The sequence below is a fragment of the Bombina bombina genome, chromosome 2 (assembly GCF_027579735.1).
Source record: "Bombina bombina isolate aBomBom1 chromosome 2, aBomBom1.pri, whole genome shotgun sequence".
Lineage (NCBI taxonomy): Eukaryota > Metazoa > Chordata > Amphibia > Anura > Bombinatoridae > Bombina > Bombina bombina.
The window spans coordinates 807,349,934-807,371,057 of record NC_069500.1 but is presented as its reverse complement, the minus strand read 5'-3'; the positions used below and the strand labels follow the sequence as shown (position 1 = coordinate 807,371,057).

The window sequence follows — 21,124 nt, the reverse complement described above, 5'->3', positions numbered from 1 at the left end:
AGATTAATAAATATACTGTCAGGGGCGACAGATTAGGGGTTAATAAGTATTCATGTAGGTGTCGGCGATGTCGGGGCGGCAGATTAGGGGTGTTTAGACTCGGGGTTTATGTTAGGGTGTTAGGTGTAAACATAAATTTTGTTTCCCCATAGGAATCAATGGGGCTGCGTTACGGAGCTTTACTCTCCTTTATTGCAGGTGTTAGGCTTTTTTTTAGCCGGCTCTCCCCATTGATGTCTATGGGGAAATCGTGCACGAGGGCGTAAAACCAGCTCAAAGCAGCGCTGGTATTGGAGTGCGGTATGGAGCTAAATTTTGTTCAAAGCTGACATATTGCCTGCTAATGCCGGGTTTATGAAAACCTGTAATAGCAGCACTATAGGGAAGTGAGCGGTGGAAATAACTTGCAAGTTAGCCCCGCGCCGCTCTTACCGCAAAACTCATAATCTAGCCGTTAGGGTTTACTTTACAGGTAAGTATTTAGTTTTAAATAGGAATTAGTTAGGTAATAATAGTAATTTTTATTTAGATTTATTTTAATTATATTAAAGTTAGGGGTGTTAGGGTTAGTGTTAGACTTAGGGTTAGGTTTAGGGGTTAATATATTTATTTAGTGTTAGTGATGTGGGAGGCCAGAGGTTTAGGGGTTAATAACTTTAGTATAGTGGTGGTGGCGACATTGGGGGCGGCAGATTAGGGGTTATTAAGTGTAGGTAGGTAGCGACGACATTGAGGGCAGCAAATTAGGGGTTAATAAATGTATGTAGGTAGCAACGACATTGGGGCAGCAGATTAGGGGTTAATAAGTGTAGTTAGGTGTTGGCGATGTCGGGGGCTGCAAATTAGGGGTTAATAAGTGTAATGTAGGTGTTGGCGATGTCGGGGGCGGCAGATTAGGGGTGGTTAGACTCGGGGTTTATGTTAGGGTGTTAGGTGTAAACATAAATTTTCTTTCCCCATAGGAATCAATGGGGCTGCGTTACGGAGCTTTACGCTCCTTTATTGCAGGTGTTAGGCTTTTCTTTAGCTGGCTCTCCCCATTGACGTCTATGGGGAAATCGTGCACGAGCACGTAAAACCAGCTCAAAGCAGCGCTATTATTTGTGTGCGGTATGGAGCTCCACGTTGCCATATTGCCTGCTAATGCTTTTTGCAAACCTGTAATAGCAGCGCTATTAAAGCTGAGCTGTGGAAATAACTTGCAAGTTAGTACCGAGTCGCTCATAAAGCAAAACTCGTAATCTGGCTGTTTGTGTTTTGATATGCTTTCTTTAGCATATGGATGACAAATCTGGCTTCCTCCATTCGTTGTGTGCCCCATAAGCCTAAAGCCAAAGGGGTCAAACAATGATTGGAGGAAGCCGGAGGCAGGAGATGCGGGCAGAGGATCGGCATTATGTTTACCATAACACAAAGGTAAGCATTTTAAAAAATAAGCGTCTTTGTAAACTTTAATGAATTAAAGAGCCCCTGTTTTTAAGATTATTTTTTGATCCTACGCTTTAATTCATTCAAGTTTACAATCACTTTAAGAATGAAGAGGGACTAAAAGGACCATTGACTTAACGAGAACTGTGCATAATCAACAAATCCATGATAAAAAGACAATACAATAACATTTAGGGACTGATGATCTATAGCTCTCTTCTCAGGCGAGATGATCTACCAAGTCTTGTCAGTATGGTAAGGTTCCTCAAAGAATTTTAGAAATTTTAATTTTAGTTTATTAGCTGTTTATCATGCAATACAAGCCCCTGGATGTGAAGGAGAGACTCTTACATTACAATACAAGGTTTAAAAAAATTCCAAAGATGCTGGCGAGTTTTTGGTCATTGGGCCCTTAGTCTGGATTTACATGAATATTGGTGTTTCTTCTGGCAAATTTCAAAGTTACTTCCATTTTTTAATGCCTAAAGTATGGCGGAGTAAAATCATCCCGATGCAATCGAAATGACTGAGAGCCCCTGCTTGCGGCCGATTGGCTACCAGTGAGCAGGGGGAAGCAAATGCTTGTGCAATGTTAAATGCGGGCAGCATATGCTGCCTGCCCGCAGTGAGGTCCAGTGGACATGTTTGTGGTGGCAAATCATGTCCACTTGACTTCAATAAATTAAGCCCATAGTGTGCAAAACAAAAAGGGAATGTGGGAAATGAAGTGTCAAAGCACAAATCATGTCCACTTGACCTTCAATAAATTAAGCCCTTTGGCACTACTATTCTGATCTCACGGTATCTCCTTACTTTGGTCTATGAGAGGTGAAGCCTTAAACAAATCTACTCCACTAAGAAATATATGGGTCCAAAGAGGTGTATATAAATATATATATAATACTAGCGGTGACCATAACTTATAACTCTTTATTATTGTTTTAACTACATTACTTGTTAGGTTTTCTCAAGGGGCTCTAGCACAATCTTAATACATAGTCAGCTTCAAAGCTACGTGATAATAAAGAATGCAATCCTCACAAATTTATGATAGGCCATATTTAGTTACAATTTACCCCTCCTGAGGCATAATATGCTCTGTGATTTTACTCTTCTGATACTCTAAAATATTCCTCACTCCACTCTACAAACTCTGCTCCCCCAGATATTGTTTACTTGATAAACATAGGAAAATGCATCCTATGGGGCCGATTTACCAAGCGGTCAACCGGCCACAATGCTTCTAACTCCGTGCGAGCCTTCAGGCTTGCTGGAATCAGATGTCTTAAGACCGCTACTCCTTAACTCGTCTGCCTGCTCTGAGGCTGCGGACATCAATCCGCCCAATTGTGTACGATTGGGTTGATTGACACCCCCTGAATCTGAAGGGGGCGGCATTGCACAAGCAGTTCACCAGAACATTCAGTGATGTCTGGCGAACATGATCTGCTAAAGCGCATCATGCCCGTCAGCAGGGTCGGCTCCAGAACGAATTAAATGGGGGGGGCATTTTTTTTTCATGAGGGGGCACGCATTTACAAAGCATGTATGAGAGTCAATATAAGAGCAGACCTACATATTCTGCAGGAAAGTGTAGCTTCCGGCTGGCTTATCCCCATCTATTAACATTTGGAGAATAAGTGCTAAATCACTAGGTAAAAGAATGAAGTCTAAATCCTATGCAGTGCACTAAAACAGAGCCATTAAACTTGAGACCACCAGTGCAATAGCTCCTTAAAAAACAATTCACCCCTTTATCACCATTATCCAAAACCCTTAAACACATTCTCAAATCTCAATAATGTCCCCTGAACAGCCATGTACACCAAACCCCCCAATGCAATTAACCCCTTTGTTTGCAATAGCAGTGAGGATACTAGGTTTTCAGGTACTGGTAATTTCGTAGATAAGAATTAACTATACCTGTTTCGCAATAACTAACGGATATCAGGCTACTTAATACAACCTATGTACTGTGAACCTATAAGAATATGATTGTATCATATAAATATAAGTCTATAAATGGCTACTGGCTTTTATCGACGCCTCAAAGTGCACTGTGATCTTAGTCCCGGCCTAAGATCACAGTGCACTTTTGAGGAGTTGATAGAAGCCGGTAGCCATTTATAGACTTATATTTATATGATACAATCATATTCTTATCATGGTTTATTGTTTAAGAAAATAGTTAGGTAAAATTAATAGGGTTAAAGACAAGTCCAAAAAGTCTCTAATTTCCAATTCCAGATATGAGGTTAAGACACGGAGCTCCTTACAGATGTGTGATGCGACCTTACAGTTCGGCAGCTAACTCCTCTCCCAGCATGCAGCATTATATAACAATTTATTATTTTATTTATTATTTTTAAAGCGTATGATCATATCAATATTTTTTGAGGGGGCACAGCATTCCATTTGGGTGGGCATTGCCCCCCAATGCCCCCCCTTGGAGCCGACCCTGTCCGTCAGACATTAATAAATCGGCCCCTAAGTCCTATATCCCCAAGTTATTATTTTAGATGTTTTGTGTTTTTTTAACAATAATATTCCCTTCTCCCCTGTATGTTTTAACATAATACTTATACTGCTTAAATATTCCTTGTATGTTCATCAGCTATGTAATATGCAATAATATTATTCCCAAATAGTTAGATTTTCAACGTTAATAGTCCAAGAGTGGCTTTTACACATCATGGGAAATAGTCGAAACAAACATTTATGAGGTTTGATATAGACCCTATTTTATGGTTACCTGTCAACAAAGCTGCTAAGTCTTGAATTGTCATTTCTTCTATACCATAAATGATGAATAATTATTGAACCCTATGCCAATATGTTGTTTATGCTTTGCAAAGTTCAATAGTCCATGTTTAGATTTTGATCTAAAAGACATACCATATTGAATGTCATATCACTTTGTTAATTCTTATCTACCTTGTAACATACTTTTTTGGTAGTATGTATGCTTTATAACCTCAATAAAAAGATAAAAAAAAAAAAGACAAGATTTGATCTCTATTTTCAAACAATGGCACTTGGAGTTGCTCATAATCAATACTGAAATAACAAAGAGTTAACTGGGTTAATGGAGTGTTTGAATATGTGTTTTGCAATTGGATAGAGTGGTTTTTATGATGTGTTTTTGTACATGGGCATGATCGGTATACTGGACATCTTTGATCTAATATGTTTTTAAAACTTTTAATATGTTAAAAAGTATTTTTTATAAAAAAAAATTTCAATTAATTAAGATGACCCCATTTTCCATTTTGGCAAGATGTTAATCTAAAATCAAGAAGAACACTACGGGATATTAATAAGTTGGCCGCAACTTATCTTCTATAACAGAATTTTAATTTAAATCGTAAAACCGCTAAGTGACAAGGTTTTAAAGATAGTCCAAAGTTGCATAACCCTCTGTAGAAACACTCGGCTAGATTACGAGTCTTGCGTTAGGGTTAAAAAGCAGCATTGAGAGGTCCTAACGCTGCTTTTTAACGCCCGCTGGTATTACGAGTCCTGCAGGTACAAGTGTACCGCTCACTTTTTTGGCCAGACTCGGAAATACCGCAAATCCACTTACGTCAATTGCGTATCCTATATTTTCAATGGGAATTGCATAGCGCCAGTATTACGAGTCTTCCAAAAAGTGAGCGGTACACCCTCTCCTGTCAAGACTGGTACCGCATTTTAAAGTCAGTAGTTAAGAGTTTTACACTACAACGCCGTAGCATAAAACTCTTAACTAAAGTGCTAAAAAGTACACTAACACCCATAAACTACCTATTAACCCCTAAACCGAAGCCCCCCCACATTGCAAACACTAAAATAAAATGTTTAACCCCTAATCTGCAGAACCGGACATCGGCGCCACTATAATAAATATATTAACCCCTAAATCGCCGCACTCCAGCATCGCAAACACTATTTAAATATTATTAACCCTTAATCTGCCGGCCCTAACATCGCCGACACCTACCTACCTTTATTAACCCCTAATTTGCTGGCCCCAACATCGCCGCCACTATAATAAAGTTATTAACCCCTAAACCTAAGTCTAACCCTAACCCCCCTAACTTAAATATAATTACAATAAATCTAAATAAAATTACTACAATTCACTAAATTATTCCTATTTAAAACTAAATACTTACCTATAAAATAAACCCTAAGCTAGCTACAATATAACTAATAGTTTCATTGTAGCTAGCTTAGGGTTTATTTTTATTTTACAGGCAACTTTGTATTTATTTTACCTAGGTACAATAGTTATTAAATAGTTATTAACTATTTAATAACTACCTAGTTAAAATAAAGACAAATTTACCTGTAAAATAAAACCTAACCTAAGTTACAATTACACCTAACACTACACTATAATTAAATTAATTACCTAAACTAAATACAATTAATTACAATTTAAAAGAATTATCTAAAGTACGAAAAAAAACAAAGGTAAAAAAAAACAAAGGTAGGAAAAAATCGCAAGCTCAATTCTATTGGCTCATTGGATCAGCCAATAGGATTGAACTTCAATCCTATTGGCTGATTGCATCAGCCAATAGGATTTTTCCTACCTTTATTCCGATTGGCTGATAGAATTCTATCAGCCAATCGGAATTGAAGGGATGCCATCTTGGATGACGTCACTTAAAGGAACCATCATTGTTGAAGAAGACTCCGGATGAAGAGGATGCTCCGCGTCGGATGTCTTGAAGATGGACCCGCTCCGCGCGGGATGGATGAAGATAGAAGATGCCGTCTGGATGAAGACTTCTGCCCATCTGGAGGACCTCTTCTGCCCGGCTTGGATGAAGACTTCTGCCCGTCTGGAGGACCACTTCTGCTCGGTTGGGTGAAGACGTCTCACGGTAGGGTGATCTTCAAGGGGTTAGTGTTAGGTTTTTTTAAGGGGGCATTGGGTGGGTTTTAATGTTGGAGGGGTATTTGTACTTTTTTTATTTTTTACAGATAAAAGAGCTGATTACTTTGGGGCAATACCCCGCAAAAGGCCCTTTTAAGGGCTATTTGTAATTTAGTGTAGGGTAGGGCTTTTTTTTATTTTGGGGGGATTTTTCATTTTGTTAGGGGGATTAGATTAAGTGTAATTAGTTTAAAAATCTTGTAATTATTTTATTATTTTCTGTAATTTAGTGTTTTTTTTTTTTCGTACTTTAGATAATTTTATTTAATTGTAATTCATTGTATTTCATTTAGTTAATTTATTTAATTGTAGTGTAGTGTTAGGTGTAATTGTAACTTAGGTTAGGTTTTATTTTACAGGTAAATTAGTATTTATTTTAACTAGGTAGTTATTAAATAGTTAATAACTATTTAATAACTATTGTACCTAGTTAAAATAAATGCAAAGTTGCCTGTAAAATAAAAATAAAACCTAAGCTAGCTACAATGTAACTATTAGTTATATTGTAGCTAGCTTAGGGTTTATTTTGTAGGTAAGTATTTAGTTTTAAATAGGAATAATTTAGTTAATGATAGTTATTTTATTTATATTTATTTTAATTATATTTAAGTTAGGGGGTGTTAGGGTTAGACTTAGGTTTAAGGGTTAATAACTTTATTATAGTGGCGGCGACATTGTGGGCAGCAGATTGGGGGTTAATAAATATAATGTAGGGTTCGGCGATGTTGGGGGCAGCAGATTAGGGGTTCATAACTATAATGTAGGTGGCGTCGGTGTCCGGAGCGGCAGATTAGGGGTTAATAATATAATGTAGGTGTCGGCGATGTCGGGGGCGGCAGATTAGAGGTTAATAAGTGTCAGATTATGGGTGTTTAGACTCGGGGTTCATGTTAGGGTGTTAAGTGTAAGCATAAATTTTATTTCCCCATAGGAATCAATGGGGCTGTGTTAGGAGCTTTACGCTGCTTTTTTGCAGGTGTTAGGTTTTTTTTCAGCCGGCTCTCCCCCATTGATTCCTATGGGGAAATAGTGCACAAGCACGTTTAAGCAGCTCACCGCTAACGTAAGCAGCGCTGGTATTGAGGTGAGATGTGGAGCTAAATTTTGCTCTTCTAAAAACCCGTAAAACCAGCGCTGTCTGTAAGTGAGCGGTGAGCTTAAACTGCTCGTTAGCACCGCACCCCTCCTAACGCAAAACTCGTAATCTAGGTGAAGGTTTACTAAATCCTGCTGTACAAACTGTGCTTACAAAAACCCACTGTCAGACTCACTGCACAGAATGGGCTTTTTCTTTGCTGCATTTCTATAGCTGTAAGAAGACTGCGCTTTTAAACAAACAATACTGAAGGGCAAATACTTACAACAACGTTATTGCCAAAAGAGAAACCCCTTTCCTACAGACAAGAATACTGTGCTTTACAATGCCAAAAACATGTGTATGAAACAAAAACGATATTAAGAGTGCAATGGCTAAACAACATTTCTTGATGTAGCAGTTGTGATTTCCATTTTCCTGAGTTTCCAGCAGATCTCTATTTTACAAATATGTTAATATCTGTGCACTACTGCAGGACTATACAAATGGTGTCTGTGGAGGTTTCAGAGTGTATTGCACATGCGCAATCCAAATTGTCTTGATACTAGCAAACATGTTGAAAAGTGCAGCTTTGCCCTTTATCAACACTCTTTGTGTGTTGAGTTTAATGTGTCCATTTTGTTCCCGAAATAAGGTGCAAAACACGTGGTCGGGAGGATTGTGATCACCATAGAAATTACTGTTCATGCATCATATGGGCAATTTTCCCATTATCTGGTTGTAACCATTGCAAACTTTTTCCATTATGGAAATGGTGTTAGAATTAAAAAGACATTAAACACTAAATACATTTATAATCATAATGTTGAAGTTATTCCCCACCTATCTCTAGTCATTGGTGCCACCATGTTGAAATCTAGCTTTCTCTGTATTCCAGTGCTGCTGTGTTTGCACATGTGCAGTAACTATCCTTTAGATCCCTGCAGTGTAACCTAGGTTCCAATATGGCGGCAGCCATGATGAGAAGGAGGTGCATGAAATGTATTTAGTGTTTAGTGTCACTTTACTGTTACTTAGAACTTGAAAAAATGTTGATAAACATGATTGGAATTTGGAAGGACTGGAATCAACCCCATGATTAGATATTTTAAATGACTAATATACTGCTTATCAGAGTCTTAATCTAAGAGCAAATATCATCATAAGATTCTATTCTAATTATACTTACAGAAAGGTCTGTTACAGTTTCTGCAAATCCCACAACATACATTGCAACAGCTACTGCATTGGCAAATGCAAAAATCAGACCAATAGAACCTCCAAACTCTGGGCCAAGACTTCGGGATATCAGGTAATAAGCACCACCTAGAAGAATACATAAATAGTACATACTATAAGAGCATATGAGGTGTTCAGTGGAGTGTTGTATTAAAATAAAAAATAAAATATTATGGATCTTCACTTACAATTAAAGTGGTGGTAAAGTTGAATCTAGTTGAAAGTGAATCCTAACTCTCTGTTTTTTTTAATAGTACTTTAATTGATAATATGGTCTCATAGATGCTGCAATTTATATTAATGATTACGATGTATTACCATTATTATCCCCTCTCTGTCTGCCCTCTGCAAAACTAATTTTTTTCTCTCTCCAACGTTTTGATTCCTTATCCAATCTGCTGAGTTGCCAGACGGCTCAGCAAATAAAAAACCCCCCAAAAAACAGGAGTTTCAGAGCTGTTCAACACAATGGATTGGATAAGGGATCAAAAAGTCAGGGAGAGAGAGGGCAGATGGAGAGGTGATAATAATGGTAATATAATTGCAGCACCTATGAAAACATATTATCCATGAAAGTACATAATACGTATAATAGGTGACAGCAAAAAACAATTTCTTAATTTTAATTAGACAGAAAAATAGTTAAGTTTCAGGAGACAATCCCTTATACAATATTATGACTTATATATGTTTATACCACTAGATGGAGCCAAAAGCTCATTAACTCTTTCATAACTGTTAATTTGTAAGCAGATAACTTTATCATAAGTTCCTACACATGATACCAGTGAATTATACATTAAATGTTTACGTCTAACCTAGCAACACAGATTTACAAAAGAAACAAATTTACAAGATTTTTTTTTTTTTTTTTACAAATAATCTTTTTTATAAAAAAAATGGACAAATCCCAATCTTTATTCATACCCTTTGGTTCAAGTGTTCCAAGTTCGTATATCCAAAATTATTTTTTCTGTTTTACCTCCTCTACGTGGTTTTGGTATATGGTCAATTATTTAAAAACACAATTGACTTATTGTATGACCTGTGTTCAAAAAATGATTAGCTAAGGGGCATTTAAGTTCTTTGTTCTGATATTACTTTTATGTTCAATAATTCTTTCTCTAGCGCTTCTTGTCGACTCTCCAATATAGACCCTCCCACATGGGCATTTGATCATATATATAATAAATGTAGTGAGACATGTAAAGTAACCCCTGATGGTATATTTAATCCCTGTATGTGGGTAGGAAAAAAATGTTCCCTTACTACAAAATAAACAAACTAAACAAGGATAGCAGGCATGGGGGCTTTCTGGAATTCCTGTATACCAGGATTACCTCTAGATAGAATGTTTTCTAATAATGCGCTGTATATCCACACTTTATGCGTTAAATTCTGATACAAATGTTATCCGTTGATCCAATTTATTTTTAATAGCATTTAAGGGTCAACTAGATCAGATTCTGAAATAGACAAACCTAACTAATTTGATTTCAGTATTAATAATGGACTCTGTGTATCCTCGTTCAAAAAATCTCTTCCCCATTTCTTTCAGTCTATAATTTAATAGATTTTCATCAGAAACAATTTTACGGATATGCAAAAGCTGACTATGGGGGAGAGATTTAAGTAAAGAGGGCAGATGAGAACTATCATAACACAATAGTTTTGATCATTTTTTTTTCTTAACCCCCTAAGGACCAACGATGTACAGGGTACGTCCTACAAAAAAATGTCCTTAACGACCAAGGCGCGCACGTGCTCGGGGGACTTACGGGGGCGCGGGCGTTCATGGGGGACATGCGTGTGCACGGGGCAGGAGCGGATGGGAAGCTACACTATGGGACAATGTGTTTGTAGCTAAGGGTAAGGTGGGATAGAGGAGGGAGGGGGGTTAGCTAAGTGATCTGCGAGGGGGTGGGGGGTTGGCTATTGAGGGGGGGGCAGCTAAACTACAGAAAAAAAAAACATTATTTGTGACAAACAGGGTACTGGCAGACAGCTGCCCCCCCCCCAAGATGGCGCACTATAAGGAGGTGCACTATAAGGATCAGGGGGTGGGATGTTTCAGGTGGGAGGCTGATCTCTAGACTAAAGCTAAAATCAACCCTGCAAGCTCCCTACAAGCTACATAATTAACCCCTTCACTGCTGGGCATAAGCGTGTGTGGTGCGCAGCAGCATTTAGTGACCTTCTAATTGCCAAAAAGTAACGCCAATGCCATATATGTCTGCTATTTCTGAACAAAGGGGATCCCAGAGAAGCATTTACAACCATTTGTGCCATAATTGCACAAGCTGTTTGTATTTATTGCCCTATAACTTGCAAAAAAAGCAAAGAACATGTAAACATTGGGTATTTCTAAACTCAGGACAAAATTTTTAGCATGGGTGTTTTTTGGTGGTTGTAGATGTGCAACAGATTTTGGGGGTCAAAGTTTGGGGGGGAAAGTGGGTTTTTTCCATTTTTTCCTAATATTTTATAAAAATTTTTTATAGTAAATTATAAGATATGATGAAAATAATGGTATCTTTGGAAAGTCCATTTAATGGCGAGAAAAACAGTATATAATATGTGTGGGTACAGTAAATGAGTAAGAGGAAAATTACAGCTAAACAGAAACACAACAAAAATGTAAAAATAGCCTTGGTCCAAAACGGTCAGAAAATGGAAAAGTGCTGTGGTCCTTAAGGGGTTAAACCAGACTGGTATGCATCATCCGTGTGAGACAGGATGCAGTCTCAGAATTGTGATGTCATCACTTATTATTTAAAGGGCCTCTGTTCAGTATGCTTTGCCTTTGCGTTGTCTCAGACCTGTTTGTGAGAGTTCCTGTGTATTACCTGGCTGCCTGACGTCCTTCCTGGTTCCTGATCCCTGGCTTGTTCCTGACTCTGCTGTTTTCCTTGTTGCTGATTCCGGCTCGTCTGACTATTCGCTTTGGCTCCTGACTCGGCTCGTCTAACTACCAGCTCTAGTTTTGACTCCTGGCTTGTTATTTGACTTGTGGGCTTTTTATTATTTTTTGCTATTAATAAAGGTGTGATTATTTTTGCACTTCTCGTCTCAGTCTGATTCCTGGCACCCTGACATTACGCAAAGGCCATGAATCCTGATGGTGCTAATAATCCACCTTTACCTGCCATCATTTCCAGGATGGATGTACAGGATCACCACTTGGATCAATTTGCAGTAGCCCTGCAAAACCTGCTGACTCGCACTGCACATTTTGGACCAAAGTGCCCCACAAGTTATGGCTGCTCCTGTCTCCGCTGCTGCACCTATGCCTACCAGGAGCATGTCCGGGTCTGCACCTCTACCTCAGCAATATGGAGGCGATCCTATTCAGTGCAGAGGGTTTTTGAACCAGGTGGAAATTTACTTTGAGATGTTACCTCAGGCGTTTCCCTCTGACAGAGCTAAGGTGGGATTTCTCATCTCGTTACTCTCTGACACAGCTCTTGCCTGGGCTAATCCCTTGTGGGAGACAAATAAACCTGTGATTTCAAATTACCCTGAATTTGTGGCCTCCTTTCGAAGGGTATTTGATGTTCCGGCTCGCTCCTCCTCTGCTGCTAAACGACTCATGTCCATTCAGCAAGGTACAAGATTTGTTGCTCAATATGCTATTGAGTTCCGTACGCTTGCCGCAGAGGTAGGTTAAAACAATGAAGTCCTTGTTGCTGCCTTCTTTCATGGGCTCTCTGATGCGATTAAAGACGAAGTTGCTGCCAGAGATTTACCAGAGGATCTTGGGGCATTGGTGTCTTTTTTTATCCTAATTGACATCAGATTTAGAGAGAGGCCCTCTTTCAAGGAGCGCTTGCGGAAGCCTCCTGTTCCGTTGTCTCCTACGTGTTTGTTCCCACCCATGCTTCCCTTTCCTCCCATGCCTCCTGGTCCCGAGTCACCAGATACTGCTGAGCCGATGCAGTTGGGATTCACACGTCTCTCCGCGGCGGAGAGGGCCTTTAGGAGGAGTGAGGGGCTCTGCCTCTATTGTGGGTTACAGGGCCACCTTTTGAAGTCTTGTCTTACACGACCGGGAAACGCTCACACCTAAGGTCCTGTCGGGGGCAGACCTTGGGTGGTTTATCTTCGTCCCCGGAACCGCTTAAGGAGAATCCTTTGGTCACGGTTGTCCTTTCCTGGGTGGACTCCTCCATAGTCACTCAGTCTCTTGTTGACTCCGGTGCTGCGGGCTATTTCATTGACAGTGCTTTTGTATCAAAGCACTCCATTCCAGTTTTGCCTCGGTCCGTTCCGCTTGCTATTGAGGCCATTGATGGCAGGCCCCTTCAGCCCGCACTCGTTACTCACGAAACTGCTCCGTTGTCCATGGCTGTTGGGGCTCTCCATTTTGAAACCCAGTTCCAGGTGATAAACTCTCTGCATTTTCCGGTTGTTCTGGGTTATCCCTGGCTCCAAAAGCACAATCCCAGTCTCGACTGGTGCAGGTCCGAAATTTTGTCGTGGTCCCCGCAATGTATTTCCACTTGTCTTCGGAAACCAGTTAAAGTCTTGTGCACTTCTTCGGTATCTAAATTGCCAGAGGAGTACCGAGAGTTCCTAGACGTTTTTGACAAGGTGCCTGCCGGTACGTTGCCTCCTCACCGGTCTTACGATTGTGCCATAGACCTGCAAACCGGAGCCATTCCTCCTCGGGGCCGGGTGTACCCTCTGTCTGTTGCAGAGAATTGTGCTATGGAGGAGTATGTTGCCGATGCTCTGTCACAGGGGGATCATCCGCAAATCCTGCTCTCCTGCAGGGGCTGGCTTCTTCTTTGTGAAGAAAAAGGGTGGCGAGTTAAGACCATGCATCGATTATAGGGGTCTTAATCGCCTTACCATTAAGAATGCTTACCCTATTCCGCTCATTACGGAACTCTTTGACTGCCTCAAGGGAGCTACGGTCTTAACTAAACTTGATTTGAGAGGAGCGTACAATCTCGTTAGGATTAAGGAGGGCCACAAATGGAAAACAGCATTTAACACCAGGAACGGGCATTATGAGTATCTTGTAATGCCCTTTGTCCTATGTAAGAAACACAAGGAAAGAGGCGCCGTATGTGTGAATCTGTAACAACCAGTCTCAGAGATAGAGCAAGTGCAGGGTACTCACAATATGAGAAGGCACTCAGATGTGCCTGTAGACGCAGGCTGGTATTTGCAGCAGACCAGCTAGCTGTACAAGGCACTCCAGGGTTCCAGGATGGAGATCTGTATGTCTTGGCAGATTGTGAGTGGAAGGTCCAGCAATATAGAACACAGGGGCTAGGTACAAACAAAAGCACACGACTGTGTGAATCTGTAAGGTTACAATGGTTAATCTACAACCTGTGCAGGGTACTCACATTTTAAAGCGGCACTCCAATGTACCAATAGAGACAGGCTGGTTTTCCCAGCAAACCAGCTGGCTGTAAAGGCTAAAAAACAGGAAACTCCACTGCAGACAGGATCAACAGGTAGCTCAGAATATGGAATGATCAGAGGCAATGAGGATATATGATTTTAAAAGAATGTAATAATAATAAAAACAATCATAAAATATATATATATCACTCATGCATCATGAGTACAAAACATACAACGCGTTTCTCGGTATACACTGTTTCATCAGGCATGTAATATGTTCTGAATACACATCTTAAATAAGCCTGAGCTACCTGTACACTCCCCCACCCAAAAAACAGTAAGAACCAATCACAATAGCCCTTTGTTTAATTGCTCTTTAGATGAAGCACCTGAACACTTCTCATCAATTCCCCCTCTAGGAGACCATAATAACAATTAAATGAATTAGTAATAATGTACCCCAATGAGAAAGATTAATATGATAGATAAATTTAGAATATACCCCAATGGGAAAGATTGATAAAACACCTAGAATCATATTATGGATACACAGTGAACTAGCTGCGCATATCTAAATAAATGTACGAATAATACATCTAGTGCTTAACCCAATTTACTATTTTAAATAAAGCAGTCCTACCTATCAGTATGCTACATTTACTATGAGACACAATCGTACATCTTGTATTTTCATATACTCCTATATATATTTGTAACTTGATTGCTCTATTACATACCAAATTTTGAGAGTGGATCCTTTCACATATAATAGACTAAACTTCACATTTAGACATTTTGTAAACAATTTGTCAGAACGATTGTGTGAGAGTATGGGTGATCACTAATTGTATAGCGTCTGACGTATGGACGAATGATAGGCTCACTTGCCTCCGACATCCAGCCAATCCATAACCTCAGAAATCTCACACCCCTATTATCAAGCATACTTAGCATCTTAAGACTCCCAGCTATAATCTAAGAGAGTCCGATGCAGCTCCCCAACATCAGCAGTGCACAGCACATTTACATACGGCTCGAGTTTGTCAGCGCTATCATAGGCATCGATCCATTGTGTCCTATGAAACACCGCCCTCACAACAACCTCGTCACGAACCACTCCCCCTCCTCTCTATGTCACATATCAAACTTTGACAGCTGACGTCTAAAAATCCGTAGATGATCTGATCTAGCGACCCCATTCCCACAAAGAATGATCTCAACAATAACCACCATCCTTCTCCCTCAATGAAATCAACAACGTTAACCCAATATATACGCGCTGATTCCCATAAGAATCAATAGTTGGAACACTTAAAGAGACAACAGTCTCGACACATATGCAACCTCATATCTCAGCCCAACCTCTAACATAAACTGTCCAGCCATTCTTGACTGCATGTCCCATTAGGCAATACTAAACCAATAGGCTCATTCTCTTTACAAATAATACCGGAAGAATAAATCTCATCCTCTTTATAGCCATGACTGAATAGCAACAATATTATGAAAAAAAACTCTATTTACACAAAAATCTGTATTAGTATTAATAAAACCGGATATCTATAGTGTCTTAAATAAAAATAAATATTAAATAATGTATTAGACTGAATAAAAAAGATTACTAAGAAATACTCATCACAAAAACACCTATTAGGGGAAATAATACTATACACTGATATTAAATGAGAATGTAATAAAAATAAACATAAATACCAAATCCCTCTCTCTACTAAACTACAAGGACCCAAAGTCAATATATAAATTAACTGATACAGAAATACTAATGTGAATAAAATAACTATAACAGTGAAAACCCTATTAGTGTACCACGTGAGAGCCAGAAATATTAGGCTCAATATAATAAGTGCCAACCCTACTCCTGGTTGGAATGCAATAATACTAATAAATATACACAAAGATGGTCATAGAGCCAATGCTAATAATAAACAACTATATCAATACAGTCCAATAAAATGTGACAACTATGCTATAGTGATATATAATCAATTATAAAGTTATAATAAACAATCCTAATAATGTCCTAGTAGTAATAATGACTACGTGTATCCATAATACTAATAATAAATTATAATGAACTAACCAAATGCCATGTGACCAAAATAATAATCATGAATTATAATTTGTACTACAATCACCAAATACTAGGGTAATATTGGTATATTTGTATATTTAGAGAAGTGGACAGATGTCAACAGTCAATTAAACTCCGGTTCACAGTAATGTGTGTGGGATCAACTATGTCATCCCTAAAGCAGTCATAATATCAAAGTTCCCAATATCAAATTCCCAATACATATATGAATGGTCATTCTTAACCTAATGGGAGCTAAAACATCCACCACAAATATTCGTTATACACAAAAATGACCCTCTCACGGCCAAGTGTGGCCATCACAAAAAACTAGCAGTATCTATCACTTCATTCAGACCTAGTGGAAATAAGGTTTTAAATTTGTAGATCCAATAGGTCTCTCTTTGTCTGAGTTGTGAGAACCTATTGTATGAACGGCTAGATGGAATGCCGCTGATCATTCCATATTCTGAGCTACCTGTTGATCCTGTCTGCTGTGGAGTTTCCTGTTTTTTAGCCTTTACAGCCAGCTGGTTTGCTGTGAAAACCAGCCTGTCTCTATTGGTACGTTGGAGTGCCGATTTAAAATGTGAGTACCCTGCACAGGTTGTAGATTAACCATTGTAACCTTACAGATTCACACAGTCATGTGCTTTTGTTTGTACCTAGCCCCTGTGTTCTATATTGCTGGACCTTCCACTCACAGTCTGCCAAGACATACAGATCTCCATCCTGGGACCCTGGAGTGCCTTGTACAGCTAGCTGGTCTGCTGCAAATACCAGCCTGCGTCTACAGGCACATCTGAGTGCCTTCTCATATTGTGAGTACCCTGCACTTGCTCTATCTCTGAAACTGGTTGTTACAGATTCACACATACGGCGCCTCTTTCCTTGTGTTTCTTTCTAGATTGACTGACATTTGGAGGGTGAAGATTGAGTGCGGCCTGGATTTTCACAGAATTGACACATCTTGGAATATACTGGACTATTTTTGGAGTCTGATCACCATCTTCTTTTTGGGACTCTGGTATTTAACTGTGTATTGACACTGTTTTGCCATTTAATATCCTGTATATGGTGATTTCTATTAGGGAACTGTATGTATATATCTTTCTATACGGTCGTGTGTACACTCTTTTATATATATATATATATATATATATATATATATATATACATATATAGATCTTTATTGATCCAACATTGGCCTTGCCAGACTATAACTATACTGGGAGTATACACACACACACATATATATATATATATATATATATATATATGGTATTATACACACTTTAAGCCTTAGCGCCCCCTATTGGGTGTTTTACCCTAGTTACCTTTGGCCTATGTAATGCTCCTGCTGTTTTTCAGGAATTTATTAATGATGTCCTACGAGATATGTTGCAACAGTGTGTTGTGGTGTAATTAGAAGACACCCTTATACACTCACCCACACTTGAGGCTCATCGTTCTGATGTTACACGGGTTCTTCAGAGACTACGTGAGAATGGCCTGTTTTGTAAACTCGAGAAATGTGAGTTCCATCAGACTCAAGTAACCTTCCTAGGTTATTTTATCTCCGTTGCAGGGTTCTCCATGGATCCTGACAAGTTATCTGCAGTTCTGCAGTGGCCTCACCCAGTTGGTCTTCGGTCTATTCAACGTTTTTTGGGGTTCGCCAATTACTATAGAAAGTTAATTAAAAACTTTTCTTCCTTGGTCAAACCTATCACAGACATGACCCGTAAAGAGAATGATCCACTCCATTGGTCACCTACTGCCATTAAGGCCTTTGATAGTCTTAAGACTGCCTTTGCTGCCGCTCCAGTTCTGGCTCATCCTAACCCTGAGCTGCCTTTCGTTCTTGAGGTTGATGCGTCTGAGACTGGAGTAGGTGCCCTCTTGTCTCAACGTCCTAAGCCTGACGGTTCCTTGCATCGGTGTGGTTTCTTCTCTAAGAAATTGTCTCCAGCGGAGTGCAATTATGAAATTGGCGACAGGGAATTACTGGCCATAATTTTGGCACTCAAGGAATGGAGGCATCTTCTCGAGAGTACTAGCGTGCCAGTGCTCATTCTTACTGACCACAAGAATTTAACTTATCTATCTGAAGCAAAACGTTTGTCGCCCCGACAGGCCAGATGGGTGCTATTTTTGTCTCGGTTTAATTATGTGGTCTCCTACCTGCCTGGTAGTAAGAATGTTAGGGCTGATGCCCTCTCTCGACAATTTCACCTCTGTCAAAGGAGGAGTCTGTACCTACTCCTGTTATACCTCCTGACCATATTTTGGCTACCATACGTACTAATTTGACTTCTCCCTTGGGGGAGGAGATCCTGGCTGCACAAACCAATGCACCTCCTGAGAAATCTAGTGGTAAGTGTTTTGTTCCTGAGAATCTTCAAACTAAACTTTTGCACCCTTACCACTATCCTAAAGCCGCAGCTCACCCAGGCAAGAACCAAATGGTTTGGTCTGTCACTCGACAATTCTGGTGGCCTGGTCTTTGTTCTGATGTTGCTACGTATGTTGCCTCCTGCTCAGTTTGTGCACAGAATAAGACTCCTCGACATCTTCCAGTGGGTCTTCTTCAACCTATTGCTAATGGTGAGCGTCCTAGGACACATCTTTCCATGGAATTCATTGTCGAGCTCCCTGTTTCCAATGGAAATACTGCTATCCTTATTGTGGTTGACCGTTTTTCTAAAATGTCACATTGCATTCCCTTGACGAAGCTGCCTACCGCTCAGGAGCTTGCTTCAATTTTTGCCCAGGAGGTCTTCCGCTTACATGGGTTACCCAAGGAGATAGTGTCGGACAGGGGTAGCCAGTTTGTCTCCAGATTTTGGCGTTCCTTTTGTGCTCAAATGGGGATCCAGCTTTCCTTCTCCTCGGCATATCACCCTCAATCCAGTGGGGCTGCGGAACGGTCTAATCAAGCTCTGGAACATTTCCTCTGTTGCTATGTCTCAGATCACCACAATAATTGGTCTGAACTGTTACCTTGGGCAGAGTTTGCTCGTAATAGTGCTATTAATGCAACTTGAACCTTCGTGTGCCTTCTAATAAATTGGCTCCCCGTTATGTTGGTCCTTTTCAAATACTCCGACGGGTTAATCCTGTGGCCTACGCTCTTGACCTTCCTCCTGCTATGCGCATCTCCAATGTTTTTCATGTCTCCCTCTTGAAACCATTGGTTTGTAATTGGTTTACCACTGTGTTGCCTCGTCCCCATCCTATCTTTGTTGGCAACCATGATGAGTATGAGGTCAGCAGCATTATTGACTCTCGTATGTCCAGGGGCCGTGTACAGTATTTGGTTCACTGGAGGGGCTATGGTCCGGAGGAGAGTTCTTGGGTTCCCTCCTCTGATGTTCATGCTCCCGCCCTCCTCCGTGCCTTCCATGCCCGTTTCCCCAATAAGCCTTTTGTCCTCCCGCGGGGGAGGGGTCGTTGAGGGGAGGGTACTGTCAGGGTTTTTTCCCTGTTTTGTTTGCCATGTGCTGCTGGCAGCCATTTTACTCACCTCTCTTCCTGACTATGGTGCATTGTGGGGGATGCTGCTCATTTCCTGCACTTCATTTTATGGCCAGACTGGTATGCAGCATCCATGTGAGACAGGATGCAGTCTCAGAATTGTGATGTCATCACTTATTATTTAAAGGGCCTCTGTTCAGTATGCTTTGCCTTTGCGTTGTCTCAGACCTGTTTGTGAGAGTTCCTGTGTATTACCTGGCTGCCTGACGTCCTTCCTGGTTCCTGATCCCTGGCTTGTTCCTGACTCTGCTGTTTTCCTTGTTGCTGATTCCGGCTCGTCTGACTATTCGCTTTGGCTCCTGACTCGGCTCGGCTGACTATCAGCTCTGGTTTTGACTCCTGGCTTGTTATTTGACTTGTGGACTTTTTATTATTTTTTGCTATTAATAAAGGTGTGATTATTTTTGCACTTCTCGTCTCAGTCTGATTCCTGGCACCCTGACAGTTTGTCCTCGCGCAGTCTCTACTGCGCATGACAGCTTTGGACAAACACACTTATCCTTTTATATTATAGGATATATATATATATATATATATATATATATATATATATATATATATATATATATATATAAACTATACAATAAACTACTGTGCATGCCACCCTACACACAGTAAATTAATTATTTTCTATCCAGACACCACTCCATGAATGTCATTTGCATTCAAACACATATTTAGCATAATCAAACAAATCATTAATATACAGTATATCCCCTACACTCCTTAAATTTATAGGTTTTAGATTTTCCACATAATTTAATTATTATACCTATCCACTAACTCAAAAGTCTACCTTAAAGGGACATTTAACAATTTGAGATGGCAATATAAAATGATCAATCATATACTGTATATATAAAATAAACTTTGCAATATACTTTTTTATTTATTTGGTACCCTTTTGCTGTAATCCCATTCTGGAATGGAAATGCAGAACACTGTTATATTGGCTGCACCCTCTAGTGATCTATTTATAACTGTCGGATTGGCCTAGTATCCCACAGGATTACATTGGCTAATGCTCTGATCACATGACCTCAACAAATAATGCTAAGAATCGTATTGATTTAATAATATTTGCTTTCTTTAAAGGTTTCACAGATCATGAGTTTAATATGTTAGTTGTTAAATGCAATATAATTGCACATCTCTTCTACATTTTAACCTTTGATAGAATCACATCCTGTAGGACACTAACACCTTTTAGTGTAAGAAAAACTTTTGACTTATGATTAGTTTGTACTAATTAATTTAATTTGTATAGGGTGGCATGCACAATAGTTTATTGTATAATTTATATATATATATCATCACATATATATATATATATATATATATATATATATATATACAGTATATATATATATATATATATATATATATATACTGTACATACATACATAAATTTTGTTATATTTCAGTTATTCTGCTTGCAGGAAGTAAACAATTCTGTTTCCACAGAGATTAC

At 39.5% G+C, this 21,124-nt stretch overlaps 1 protein-coding gene across 1 annotated transcript in view; it reads right to left on the bottom strand.

Annotated features, from left to right (window-relative positions):
• Window positions 1–21,124, bottom strand: part of LOC128647309 (solute carrier family 12 member 2-like) — a 415,312-nt gene that overhangs the window by 183,194 nt on the left and 210,994 nt on the right. Inside the window, exons 5-6 of the mRNA XM_053700093.1 lie at window positions 8,617–8,753; window positions 5,728–5,730 (exon numbers count right to left, since the gene is read on the bottom strand). Coding sequence (XP_053556068.1) covers window positions 5,728–5,730; window positions 8,617–8,753 — 140 coding nt within the window. The remainder of the gene's footprint in view (window positions 1–5,727; window positions 5,731–8,616; window positions 8,754–21,124) is intronic.